Source organism: Trachemys scripta, chromosome 1 (genome assembly GCF_013100865.1).
Source record: "Trachemys scripta elegans isolate TJP31775 chromosome 1, CAS_Tse_1.0, whole genome shotgun sequence".
In the NCBI taxonomy this organism is placed as follows: Eukaryota; Metazoa; Chordata; order Testudines; family Emydidae; genus Trachemys; species Trachemys scripta.
The window spans coordinates 142,971,268-142,985,721 of NC_048298.1; the positions used below are offsets into that span (position 1 = coordinate 142,971,268).

Here is a 14,454-nt window from a genome sequence, read left to right on the forward strand (position 1 = left end):
TACCAATGCAGTTACCAATATCCGTGCAGTACAGGTGTCTGGCCACAGAGAAAAGACAAATTAATGTGCCAATGCTTTTTTCATTTGTTATAGAATTTCATCAAGTGTCCTAAACTTCCAGTATGATTTAGTCCACTAACAGATGGCCTAGTTGGAAAAACAAATGTATCTGTCTATTACAGTGGCTGAGTGCTCTGGTGTGACATTACTAAACTGAGCAGGAAGGTGGTAGGATGCCATACCGTAAAAGAGACTTGGCCGTACTTAGAAGCCCTTATAAGTATGGGTTTTAGAGACATGTCATATTAACAGTTTATTACAGTGACACTTAGAGTCTGTCTCCCAAATCACATGATGACAATAATCTTTTCCAGCATTTTTAATGACACCACTGTAAAGTTGTATTCTCACTGTTTTGCAGCTGAAGAGATAAAAAAGCTCCGGAAACAGTTGGATGAACTCCAGAAGGAAAATGGGCGATACATAGAACTACTGAAAGCAAATGACATTTGCCTGTACGATGATCCCACAATTCACTGGAAAGGGAATCTCAAAAGTGCAAAGGTCTCTGTTGTTATTCCTAGCGATCAGGTTCAAAAGAACATCATTGTCTATTCGAATGGGAGTCAACCTGGTGGAAATAACCAGGGGGCATCTGTCCAGGGAATAACTTTTAATGTTGGTCATAACTTACAAAAACAAACTGCCAATGTTGTACCAGTTCAGAGAACTTGCAACTTAGTGACTCCTGTGACCATTTCTGGTGTTTACCCCACAGAAAACAAGCCATGGTCTCAGACCACAGTTTCTCCATTGGCGTCCAATCAACCAGTTCCTGCTGAGAATGTTCTTGAGCTTTCCACCTCAGAGAATGAGCAGGACATGCTTACCTCTGCTACTGCAAGCTCACAGAATGCTTCTCAGTCTGGGACAGAACAAGAATTACAGTGTTCCTCAAGTAGCACACCACAGAATGATCAAAATGTCCCCAAAATTAAAAATGGACAAGAATGCACCAAGTTAATGAAAAAAACAATCATGCATGGCATCAGCATTCCTTCTAACACCACCGTAGAGGCCTCTCAAGTTCAACAGGTGAATGTGACCTCTTCAACCATACAGGATCCTAGAAGTGAATTTCAAGAAAGGTTTGTCGTTTCAGCAACTGATACCACTTGTACCCCATCTGTGAGACTCTCCATTGTGGATAGCTTCTCTTCAGTAAACATCCTCAAAAGTACAGACTTATTAAGTAGTGCTGGAGTGCCTGTGACTTCTGCAATAGAAACTGTTAAGGCTGTAACAACAATAAGCACACTGCCTGCTGGTCCATTAGACAACTGTTGGTCTTTTTCAGGCTCCTCAGGTGTTGGCACTTCTGATTTGAAAAACATGAGTAGCCTTACACGGATCCCTTCAGCTGGAATTACACAAACCACATGGACTACTTTGCAGCTAGCAGGAAACACCGTTCAGCCACTAACCCAGACACCATCCAGTGTTATGACTGCATTGTTAAACGAGCCAGTTAATGGTGCTGGTACCATATCTTCCACACAGAACAGACATTTAGCTCCAAGCATCAGTTTGAATACTTCTGTGCCTGGAGATGGGCAGGCAGCTGAAGAAATTGTTGTTACCTTGCCCTCTTGCCCATCTGTACCTATGCAGCCATTAATCACTCAACCACAGGTTAAAACACAGCCTGCTGGAAACATCTTTCCATTGAATTCAGCTATGCAGGTAATTCAGATGGCTCAGACAATTGGGTCAGCTGTTACTGCGGTACCAGCTAATCAGAATGTCATAATTCTCCAGCCTCCTAACACCACGCCATGTCCCCCAGTGGTGAGAGCTGAAGTCCCCAGCCAAACCGTTGGTCAGCAGATTGTAATTATACAAGCAGCTAATCAGAATTCTCTTCCTCTCCTCTCTGCACAGCCCCCTGGTTCTCTCAGAGTTCCTGTGAATGGAGCCAGTCCAATAGCAAGCTCTAACAGCTCTGTGCAAAATACCTCTGCTCCACAAACTTTTGGAGGGAAACATCTTGTCCATATATTACCAAGACCACCTTCTTTACCATCTTCTAGCGCTACACAAACTTTTTCCGTTACAATGTCAAATCAACAACAGCCTCAGACTATTTCTTTAAATGGACAGCTGTTTGCATTGCAACCTATGATGTCCTCATCTGGAGCTTCAAATCAAGCCCCTATGCAAATTATTCAACCTACCACTAGCGAAGATCCGAATACCAATGTTGCCCTCAATACATTTGGTGCTTTAGCTAACCTCAATCAGAGCATATCACAAATGGCTGGGCAAAGCTGTTTACAGCTGTCCCTTAGTCAGCCTACTAATCCAACAACTGCCAGCAGCCAGATTGCCCCAATTAACGGTGTTTCATTACCAACTTCTGCAGCATCTTCCATAGCTACTGAAAGTTCAACAGTGTTATCCAGTGCTTCTAATTCTATAAACACTTCTCCAAAAAAAGCTTCTGCTGGTTTGCCATCAAACATAAAATCAAAAAGGACAAACAAAAAGACAAGTACTAAAAAACATTTAGCAGCCAACAGCAAAGTATCATGTCCAGTGAATCCTTGCAGAGATGCAGGGAAGCTTGATTGCACTAATGTGGAAGCTACAGCAGAGCAGTCAAATAGTGAAGGACTGCTTGAAAACATGCCTATAGTATCACAAGCAAACAGCATGGCAGCACCAACTGATTTAAGCATTTCTGACTGTCAATCCAAAGAGACTCTGAGTTCTGAACAGATGGTGAGTTTACCAGAGCTGAGTTCAACAGAGGTACCAAGTTCATCACCGCTAGAATCTGTGATGTCAGAACAGTTTGTACTGGTTCCATCAAGTTCCAAAGATTCCCCTGCTCTTCTACAAACATCTCGGAATAACCCGTTACCTGACTCTATGTTGCCAGAATCTTCCAAATCGTGTGTTACCACCAGCATCTCAATGTCCTCTGCCACTGAAGCACATGTGACAATTTCTCAGGTTTCTGGGGCATCAGCACCACAAAACAGTGTAACGACAGACCATGCTTCTGAGGCAGAAAGCATTTCAGAGACCTGCGGTGTTGGGCAAGACTCATCAATTGTGATGCAAACCACAGACTTGTTAGAGGGACAAGGTCTAACCAAAATGCTGTCTGACCTTACTAAAGAAAGAACAGCGATGCTAAAACCCTCCTTTTCGCTTCAGGTGGAACATTCTGATTTCCCCCCAGAAAACTCTAAAACAATAAAATCAAATGTTGATTTGCCTGAGAAGCAGGAACTTTTGTTAATGAACACTGAAGGTGACACTCTCATGCAACATCATTCCTGCATTTCCGATCAAGAGGTTGTTAGTGGTTCTCTTATTGCTAGCAGGCAGGCGGACTCTCCAATGTCAACTAGCTCTGGGAGTAGTCGTGGCTTCTCAGTTGCATCCATGTTGCCAGACACATCTAGGGAAGATGTTACCAGCAGCACATCAACAAATACATGTAACAGTTGCACTTTTTCAGAGCAAACTGACATTGTAGCTCTTGCAGCAAGAGCCATTTTTGACCAAGAGAACCTTGAAAAAAGTGGAGGGGGAATACAAGTTAGTTTAAGGGATGCTGCCGCTAAGTCTTCTGAAGTTGCACCTTTGGAAAGCGAGCAGCAGCCTTTTAAACCACAAACAGTCAAAGCTAATGTAGGACAGTTGGAAGCAGCACCAAACAAATTCCATGCTCAGGATCCAGTGCAAACAAATGTTGATAGACCAGTGGAAAAACCAAGCTGTTCTGTAGGAGTGGAAACATCAAATACTGTACAGATTTCAACTTCCCAGTCACCAAATGTAACCAGTTTAAGTGTAAATAATCTCATACATCAAAGTCGCATCATCCACCCCCTTGTAAGTTGTTCAGGTTTATCCCAGCCTTCAGAGCAAGCAGCTGTTCCCGCCACAGGGATTCGGTCCATATCATCTAGTTCCTATGTCAGTCAATCTCCGGGATCAGCTATGATGACTGAATATGCTCAAGATCAACTGAGTGCTATTAGGGCAAACACCATGCAGGCTCCACAGATGCAGGAACCACACTTAAAGCAGCAAAACCATGAAAGTCGCAAAGACTCTGCTAAACGTGCTGTCCAAGAGGACCTTCTGCTTTCTTCAGCGAAGAGGCAGAAGCAGTGTCAGACAACGCCTGTCAGGCTTGAAGACGTGGCATTGACGAACCGAACACCAGACAGTATTGCTGACCAAACTCAAATGTTGGTTAGTCAGATCCCTCCTAATTCATCCAATCCGGTTGCGTTAGTGAGCAATCAAGGGCACACAGATGGTCTTAACAGATTATTCCCATCCAACAACAACTTTGTGACGTCTGCTTTGAGGCAAACTGAAGTTCAGTGCAGTTCTCAGCCATCCATTTCAGAGCAGCAAGGTCAGACTGGAGGTCAGCATCTGCAAGCTATACAACATGTACCTGCTCAAGGCGTATCTCATCTTCACAGTAACCACCCATACTTAAAACAACAGCAGGCTGGACAGTTAAGAGAGAGGCATCACTTATATCAGCTACAGCACCACGTTCCTCATGCAGAGAGCTCAGTCCATTCTCAATCCCACAGTGTCCACCAACAAAGAGCAATACAGCAAGAGGTACAAATGCAAAAGAAACGAAGCCTTGTCCAGGGAACCCAAGCCAGTCAACTTTCTTTACAGCAGAAGCATCATGGAAATGATCAAACTCGGCAAAAAAGTGGACAGCCTCATCCCCACCACCAGCAAATACAGCAGCAAATGCAGCAGCACTTTGGAGCTTCCCAGCCTGAAAAGAACTGTGAAAACCCTTCAACAAGCAGAAACCATCATACCCATCCTCAGAGCCATCTAAATCAGGATATTATGCATCATCAGCAACAGGATGTTGGCAACAGACAGCAAGGCTCAGGGGTTTCATCCGAACACGTATCTGGACATAATCAGATGCAGAGACTTCTGACCGCCAGGGGCTTGGAGCAACAAATGGTGTCCCAGCCAAGTATTGTAACTAGGCCATCGGATATGGCCTGTGCCCCACACAGACAAGAAAGAAACAGAGTTTCTAGTTACTCTGCAGAGGCACTTATTGGGAAGACGCCTTCTAATTCAGAACAGAGAATAGGGATATCCCTTCAAGGCTCTAGGGTTCCAGACCAGCTTGAAATGAGAAGTTACCTTGATGTGTCTAGGAATAAAGGTTTGGTAATTCATAACATGCAGAGTCGTATATCTGTAGACCATGCAGTTGGCTCAGAAGTTCAACGTCTTTCTGATTGTCAGACATTCAAACCAAATGGGGCCAGCCAACAGCCAACAGGCAATTTTGATGTACAGGCCTCAAGAAATAGTGAAATTGGTAACTCTGTATCATCCCTCAGGGGCATGCAATCACAAGCTTTTCGAATTAGTCAAAATACTGGGCCACCCATAGAGAGACAAAAGAGATTGCCCTATCAACCGGTTCGGGGTATTCCAACAGGAAATGCTCTTCCGCCAAGGGACAATGAAAATACATGCCACCAAAGTTTTATGCAGAGTTTACTTGCCCCTCACCTTGGAGATCAGGTTAGTGGAAGCCAAAGATCAATTTCGGAACATCAGAGGAATACACAGTGCAGTGCATCCTCCACAATTGAATATAATTGTCCCCCAGCACGAGAGACCGTCCACATTCGAAGAGATGGTGAAGGTCAGAATAGAGAAAGTTGTGACATGTCTATGGGTACAATTAATACTAGGAATAGTTCTTTAAATATTCCTTTTTCAAGTTCTTCCTCCTCAGGAGATATTCAAGGTCGAAACACAAGCCCAAATATTTCTGTACAGAAGTCCAATCCCATGAGAATGACTGACAGTCATGGAACCAAGAGCCACATGAATACACCTGTTTCTAGCAACATGCATGGAGTTGTCCGTCCAGCTCTCCCACACCCTGCTATCTCTCATGGGAATGCTGAGCAAGGGCAACCATCTGTTCGTCAGCCAAATTCTTCAGTTACTCAGCGATCAAGGCATCCTCTGCAGGATAATAGTGGTTCTAAAATCCGCCAGCCTGAAAGGAATCGAACTGGAAATCAAAGACATGGAAATGTATTTGACCCTAGTCTGCCCCATCTTCCCCTGTCTACTGGTGGCAGTATGATCCTTGGGCGCCAACAGTCTACAATAGAAAAAAGAGGCAGCATTGTCCGTTTTATGTCTGATGGCCCTCAAGTGTCTAATGATAATGCAGCCCCTGACCAGCATGCTTTGTCTCAAAATTTTGGATTCCCTTTTATTCCAGAGGGTAGTATGAATCCACCAATAAATGCCAATACTTCTTTCATTCCACCGGTTACTCAGCCTAGTGCCACTCGAACACCAGCCCTAATCCCAGTAGATCCTCAAAATACACTGCCATCTTTCTATCCGTCTTATTCTCCTGCTCATCCTACTCTGTCCAATGACATTTCTATCCCTTACTTTCCCAATCAAATGTTTCCTAATCCAAGCACAGAAAAGCCCAGTAGCGGAGGTTTAAACAATCGATTTGGATCCATTTTATCTCCTCCCAGACCAGTTGGTTTTGCTCAGCCAAGTTTTCCTCTTCTCCCAGATATGCCGCCAATGCACATGACCAATACGTCACACTTATCCAATTTTAACTTGACATCTTTGTTTCCAGAAATAGCCACAGCTCTTCCTCCAGATGGTTCGGCAATGTCGCCTTTGCTTTCAATAGCAAACACGTCCGCTTCAGATTCTTCCAAGCAATCCTCAAACCGACCTGCCCACAACATAAGCCATATTCTAGGTCATGATTGTAGTTCAGCTGTATGAAAATTAATAGACTGACGTTTAGTCTGAGGGGTTATGTTTATATTAAAAAAAAAAAGGCATCCTTGAAGAGACCATTCATAGCATCACTGTTTGTCTAAAAGTATGTATATATGTGGGTACTTCTGTATTAATATACATACTGTATATCCACCCACTTACTAACTTTAAAGCACCAGTGCCTATAGCAATTCTTATTAACAGTAAGAATGCAACACCTAGAGCTGTGCAAATATTGAATGTTGATTTTACAGCATTCAAAAATCTGATCGTTCCAGAATAACTGATACTTTTTCAGCTCTTGGATCTAAAGTACCAAGTAAAAGATTAGCCTTGTGGGAGATGAGACTGGAGGAAATAAGTGCTTGAGTTTTTATTTTAATTCTTGGTTAATTAACTTGTCCAGAAGATAAAGTGAACTGTTTAGAAGTTGGGTTTGTTTGTTTTTGTAAAGTATCTTAAAGAGCCTCGCACATACCTGGTCTTTAAGTCAAGTTGGTATCAAGCCAGTTTTAGTTGATAAAGACATTGGCTTTTTGTCTGTTAAAGCTTGTGACGTACATTCTAATTAAGGCTGAGTTAATCAGGTAAAAATCTGTGTGTATGTTTCCAGGGTCAGCTTCTGAGCAGCAGTAAAACATTTGTTATTTTAAAACATTGTTTCCCTTAAAACATGATTTGCTGTCACTTTCTGTGGAGAAGAATTTTATTCAGATTTGTATGTGGAACGGCATCAGCTCCTGCTGAACAGTGTATAGAGTTTTTTAATATAATTTATTACCCCTTTTAGTGTAATCAACATAGACACAGCCGGCATCTGTCAGTTGTTTGTATGCTGCAAGTTACCTCAAGGTATCTTCCCTATACCTTGTTTAGCACTTTCTTTGAGTCTTTTTTTCCCCCTTGTAATCCATGTCCTTGTATCTACGTCCGCTTTCCTCCGTTCTTTGGATTAAGGACCCTTCCTGTAATTCACAGCAAATGGGCAAACTACTATGCCTACATGGAACCCCAGTGAAGGTAAAAGGGCTCCCCTGTGGACACAGCAATCTGCCCACTCACTGTGAATGGCAGGATCAAGGCCTAATTTAATATTAATACTTTGCACTTAAATAGCACCTTTTAGCTAACCCAGTGTGATTGTGGGTGGGGCAGAGAGATGAATGTGTCAATTCTTAAACACACAGCATATAGGGAAATTCTTTCTGATTTGTGGGGGAGGGCGAGAGGGACAGATGTTTACTGATTTTGTTTTGATTTTCTTTTAATATTTGCAAAAGAATTGTACACTGTTTGGTCCCATTTCATTAAGTGAATTCACTTCATTAAGTGAGGACGGACCTAGGTAAGTGGTATTTATTTAGTGACTACTGCAACATAATTATCTTGAAGGAAGGCAGAAGTCTTTTTTTGTATTCATCCAAAACCATCACTCCAGATTTTTCTTATTTTTGCTTCCACCAGCCCTCCTATCCCTATCTCCCTAAACTATAGGATCATGCTCGGGCCACAATGAGGGGTAACAGCCAGAATTTCTCTGAGGCATCCTTCCTGTGCAGACCAGGTGCAGGCAAAATGCTTCAAGCAGCACTAGGTGTACTGAGCTGTAGAGTGCTCTATAGACCTGCTCCTGAAAGCTGCAGCATGATCTCCTCCTGTGCCTGCTGCCAAATGCTTGAGGGATGGGGGAGGCCAGGCCACACTCCATTGTGGCTATGAACCGTCACCGCCTAGTCCATTCTCATTTGTGGATGTGCTTGAAAAAAGGAGTCTCTTTGTTCACCCCCAGCTGTGGGCCCACATGGATGTAGCCAGTTTTGTTGGTAGACTGAGGACCTGATTCTCATATACAGTAGGCCTCTTTGCGCTGCTCTGGCAGAGTAAAGGAGCCTTAAAGTGGACGCAAATGTAAGGAGACCTTAGTGTATATGAGAATCAGGCCCTGTGTCTATAATTTGTCCTGAGGGTGATTTCAGCGGTAACACTATTTATGGCCTGGTATGAATGGCTGTGCTTCAGCCTGCAAAGTAAAGGGAAATGGTTCTGTCTCAAACTTGGAATCCCATTCTAATTCAAATGGGAAGTATCTCGAGGGAACTGAACGTATTTGGTGTTTCAAGTTTCAATGTTTGTCAGAAGCAACGAATGAAATAAAAATCGCAAAAGTTTATTTATGTTTTTGTTCCATTTTCAGGTTACACTGAAAGGTAGAACCTATGAGAGGTCAGTGCCACAGCCTGAGGCAACTGGTTTATGCAGAATGATAGGGGTAGGAATTGCCACCAGTTTCAGCTTTGTGACTAACTGGACATCCTAAGGGCTTTATGAGGTTCAGCTAATCACTGTTTGCCTGTAGTTTTCAAATACTGTATTGTCCCATGAGGGCTGCCTTGTGCCGTGGGACAAGTTCCATAATGTTGAACAGTGCCATTGGGCCTGCTTCATGAAGACAGGAGAACTGAGACAGCTTATGTAGGCATTTATACCTGTGAGAAGTGAGTGTAAAACACAGCCATGCTGATGTGGTAGTATTTTGCACTCACAAATGTAAGTGGCTACACAAGAGAGAAAGCAGTGGATGATTGGGTCACAGTTCATAAAATGAGATTAATTTAAAAAAAAAAAAAAAGTTCCTAGGTGTTTCTTTATTCCCACTCATCATTCCATGCATTCATATAGAACTGACAGCTTCAGGTTGCAGTTTCCACACTACAAAGTCTCAATTGCTTCACAAGGCTTCTGGAAGTTGAAGTGAATGTGTGAAATTAGTAAGGCAAATTCATCATTCATATAACTCTGATGACTTCACACTGAAGTTATACCAGGGTTAAATTAGGTCCTGTGTTTTTCTCAGGGGATGCAGGACAATCTTTTTGTTTGTTGTGTATCATATTCTGAATGGATGTGAACTAATAGCATAGTAATTTTACAAATAACCTAAACTTCCCGCCACACCCCCTGCCCACCTACAAAGAATGTAGAAAAGAGTGTCCCCATTTCATGTGACACCAATAGTCTGAGTATTAGTACAGGTGTCATTAGTGACATAAAGACCCCGTAACTTTGCAGGAACCACACATTCCTGCGGCACATGGCTCAAAAGTAACTATCAAGTAACCTATGCTCTTTAGAGAACTTAATCGTGCAGTACAGTTACAGAACACGGTAGTTCCTATGTAATCACAAAAACAACAAGGAGTCCGGTGGCACCTTAAAGACTAACGGATTTATTTGGGCATAAGCTTTCGTGGGTAAAAAACCCACTTCTTCAGACGCATGGAGTGAAAATTACAGATATAGGCATAGATATACTGGCACATGAAGAGAATGGTGTGTCAGTATATTTATGCCTGCATCTGTAATTTTCACTCCATGCATCTGAAGAAGTGGGTTTTTTACCCACGAAGGCTTATGCCCAATAAATCTGCTAGTCTTTAAGGTGCCACCAGACTCCTCATTGTTTTTGTGGATACAGACTAACACAACTACCCCTCTGATACTTGATATGTAATCACAGTGCCACTCTGTAGTGACTTTTGTAGAAACTACTTACCGAGTGCAGAAGGGGGAAATTCCATCTGTCTTTTGCCCATCTTGTTCACAATACTTTCTTTTGAACTCTAACCAAATTCCAGTGTAAGCCATATATATGTATATATAAAATGCCATATTACGCTAATAGTTAAGAGTAGTTAAATGATGTTTTAACTTATCCTGCTGACATTTATCACATTAAAGTTGGCATATTAATGGTTTGTGTAAGATCAGAATTGGCTGACTGCTGCGAAAAGAAACAGTAGCATCAAAACAAACTAGAAAGCTTGATAATGGACACTCTCCTTCTGAAAGGGCCATGATAAATATCCCTTCGCCATTCTGTTGCACTCCATCCTTTTTCTGAAAGGGGGGTCAATGTTTGGCTGCTTAATCAGTCTGAATGGGTGCATGGTGTTTACCTGTTTGCCTGAAAGATTGCCTGTTCTTCTGAAACAGCTTTTTCTGGATTTCCCTCTTAAAGGGCTCGTCATTTTCTACCTGGAGAAATGGCCCTGCACTTGCTTTCCTAACAGCAACCTCCCAGTGACCAGCTAGATTGTTACAAAACATACATTCCTTATGGGTGCCTGAATTAAGGATTTACTGCCCACCTCACCTACTTTAAGGTGACAATCTAGAACTAAATCAATCTATCTACTTTTTCCTCCACATGGTCCTCTTCTGTTTGTTTGTTTTTAATTATCCACAGGAACAGCAGTCAAAAGCCAAATTGCAGAGAGCCAAATTCTGCTCTCATTTAATCCAAATTGACAACAACATAACTTCACTGAGTTACTCAGGCTTGTGTAAATGAGAAGAAAGTTTGTCCCTAACGTAAATCTATCAACAGGAATTGGCTGGTCATAACTTAGTTCTGATCCTTTGGGACAGGCAACCAAGTGCTAGGTCTTGACAGGTGACTGTGTGCTTAATAATGGCTAGGACACAGGTATAAACTAAAAAGTTACTTTTTTTTTTTTTTATTGTGCTAAGATGGCATTGTATGAAAGAAGACATTTCTCATCTTACTCCCCTAGGAGATTGTATACACGGAGACATAGCCTGGAGTAGTTATCCTTATTCTGCACTACCTCCCTGCCTATATGCTCTTATTCTGCATTGAAGAGTGCCTTTGGGCAGTTTAGCTTAAAAGGCATTGAGTGCAGAATGAGAGTGTCCACACAGAGAGCTACTGTAGAGTAGCTGTTGTGCTTCAAATTCACAACCTAGCTTATTTTGCAATAGCTTCCCTCTGTAGACAAGCCCTAAGCTTTCTCTATATATTGCCTTAAGGTAATATATATGTATCCTTTCCAGTAGACTAAGAGCACAGGCTCCCCTAAGGCACCTTTTTCTATTATTTGTTGCTCACACCCAGGGCTCATGGTTTGTCACAGGATTCACAGTTGTCAGGTGGTTTTGGTTAAAGTTGATAGCGTGAAGAAATGCAGAAGAGAAAGCAATCACCTCTCTCTCTCTCTCTCTCTCCCACCTTGTTGCTGCTGCTGGACTAAACATCATTCATCAGTAGCGGGGATTTAAATTTAATTAAATAGCTTTTAACAGTTTTTATTGCAAATGAAGATTAGTTTGATTAAAATAACAGGACCAGGACACTTGGACGGAGAGATACATATATGTGGCCAAACTGTAACTGTGTAGGTGACAGTGAGAAAGGACTAGCCCTGCTGGCAAGTGTGGTCTTTCTGCAAACTTTCCAGTGCAAGCTGGCAGCCGGTGTTTCTGTTCATTTTTGGATTGGCAAGAGGAAAGACTTAACATCTCAAGTACTTTCAGTGGGAACAAGTATTTCTGTTTTCTCTGACACTGAAATGGTTATGTTTAGGTTTCAGATTAATGGGAAGACTTTGATGTAAGGCAAGTCTTCAACATATTATTTTTTGGACAAGTCCATTTGGAAAAGGGGCTTCCGTAACTTCTACTGACCAGATAACTCTATTTTTATAATTATTACATATCTTCAGTGTATATTAAAGACCAGAAATTCAGAGGCATTATGCAAACTGAGAGCACCTTTTTTTAAATAGCAACATGAGTTCAGCATGTTCAGTTAAAATATAAATAGGAATTTCTACAGGCAAATGTTCCCCTCATCAAATATCTATGGCACCAACAGCCACTTGGCATCTGTTTCTACTAAGTATCAATTGACAATTAAAAAGACAAAGTATTTTTAGAATCAATTTAAAAATTCCTCTTCCCCCCAACATACCCCTGAAACTGGAATTTTTTCTTCCTCATGAGTGAGCACTATTTTGTTGTCAGAGGGTGCTAGCTATGTTTTGGTTACTTTTTTATTATTGACGGGAAAAGCTACAAGCAGAATTACCTGAATTTTACACAGCAAAGAATAATAATAAAGAATTCTGAGCCTATCAACCTTCACAGTATTTCTTCTTTTCACACTGTGATAGTATTGCCACATCTGGCAAGCACTGTGTATAAGTTTCAGCTTCCCCTAGGTCAGTTCAACAAACAATAGCTAAAGGACATAGGGAGTAGGTCACATACACTTAAGTGCAACGTTTGTCTCCTTTTAACATGCATCCTGTGAGGAATCTTGAAGAATCAGGGTAGGACCAGGTTCAATTTGAAGCAGACTATATAATAATACTAACAGTTTTCATCAAAAGAGTTGGTCTCAAAGTGTTTTACAAAAATGAGCAAGTATTTATCCCCATTTTAGTAGCTAGAGAAACCTCATACCCAAAGAAGTGAAGTGATTTGCCCAAGATCACAGACTGTCAGTAACAGACTTGGATTAGAACACAAATCTTTCAACTCCTATTCCTCTGCTCTGATCACTAAACTGTGGTGTAGATGCAAGTACACATCTCTGCAAAATGCCCTGGTATTCTCTGTGAGCAGTACCGCCTGAATTTTGCAGATTTCCTACTGCACTTTAAAGCTGTGCTCTGCTGCCACCATGATAAGTGACTGTAATGCTATTTCAGAAAGCCAGTGGCCTGGCAGCATCCCAGAGACCCAGTGACTACCCAGAGAAAAGAACTCAAATTGTTATTTTTGACCTACTGTTGTCCTTTAATCTTATTCCGAGCCATTCTTGACCCAGGTCCAGAGGCTATATCACCAACAGACTATTTTTCTGTAGTTTGCTTCTGTATAACTATATTTAGCCAAACACTTACTGAGAGCTGTGAGTCTCCTTTCTCTATCCCCCATTTCCCCTTTTGGAGAACTGGTTTGTCCTATATCGATCTTCCTTTGACTTGAGACAGTTGGGAGGAAAGGGTGCAGAAGTAAGATCAATTTATGCCAAATTGTTCCTGCGTTTGTTTTGATGTCAAATGGTATAAAGGCCCCTATTAATTAGTTGTGGCTACACTCGGCTTTTCTGGTAATATTTCCAACTCTTTCTACCACTGGTCCAGCATTCTCGGTCGTAACGTGGGTGGGAGCGCTAGTTTTTTAAGCACCATGTTGTTTAATGCTGCTCAGAGCAGGTCTACGTCACCAGCAGAAGGCCAGCAGCTGCCAACACCCTATCTGCACTAGCACTCCTGCAGTTCCTAGCACCCATGACAGTTGAGCCTATTGTATCAATGGCTGGAAATTTTAGCAAAAATTTCCTGTGGCAAACAAGGCCATGGTGTCACAAAACCTTCTTCTATTCATGGTAATGACAGTTACTTTAAGTGTGCAACTTGTAAAGCAACATATTACTTGATTATTTGCAGATAACCATATTTTTCATTGATAGAGTAATATAATAAGAGTTATCATTTGCAATGCACTTGTATCTGTAAATGGGTGGCCTTCTTTAGTGGCTAAATGTTCGTGTGTACACACAACTATTCCGCATAAGAGAAGTTTAGGTATTTCCCCATCCCTCACTACATTGTCCCATTTTCCCAATCTTAATATAGACTCCAACTTTATCATGCCATTCTCTTGCATAGCCCACAAACAGAGGGATGACTAAAATGGTAATGTACGCTACCCATTTCCTCACAAACACAGTGAGAAGGAATGCCAATATGGATTTCACCACAGGAAAGTAATCAAAGATGCTCTTGA

The 14,454-nt window shown here is 41.8% G+C and overlaps 1 protein-coding gene across 2 annotated transcripts in view; it reads left to right on the top strand.

Moving 5' to 3' along the window:
* The window catches only part of USF3 (upstream transcription factor family member 3), a 68,378-nt gene extending 60,210 nt beyond the window's left edge, over positions 1–8,168 (top strand). For both annotated transcript variants that reach the window (XM_034788145.1, XM_034788155.1), the window contains one exon: positions 422–8,168. In XM_034788145.1, coding sequence (XP_034644036.1) covers positions 422–6,861 — 6,440 coding nt within the window. In that variant the 3' untranslated portion in view covers positions 6,862–8,168. The remainder of the gene's footprint in view (positions 1–421) is intronic.
* Positions 8,169–14,454: the final 6,286 nt, after the last annotated feature.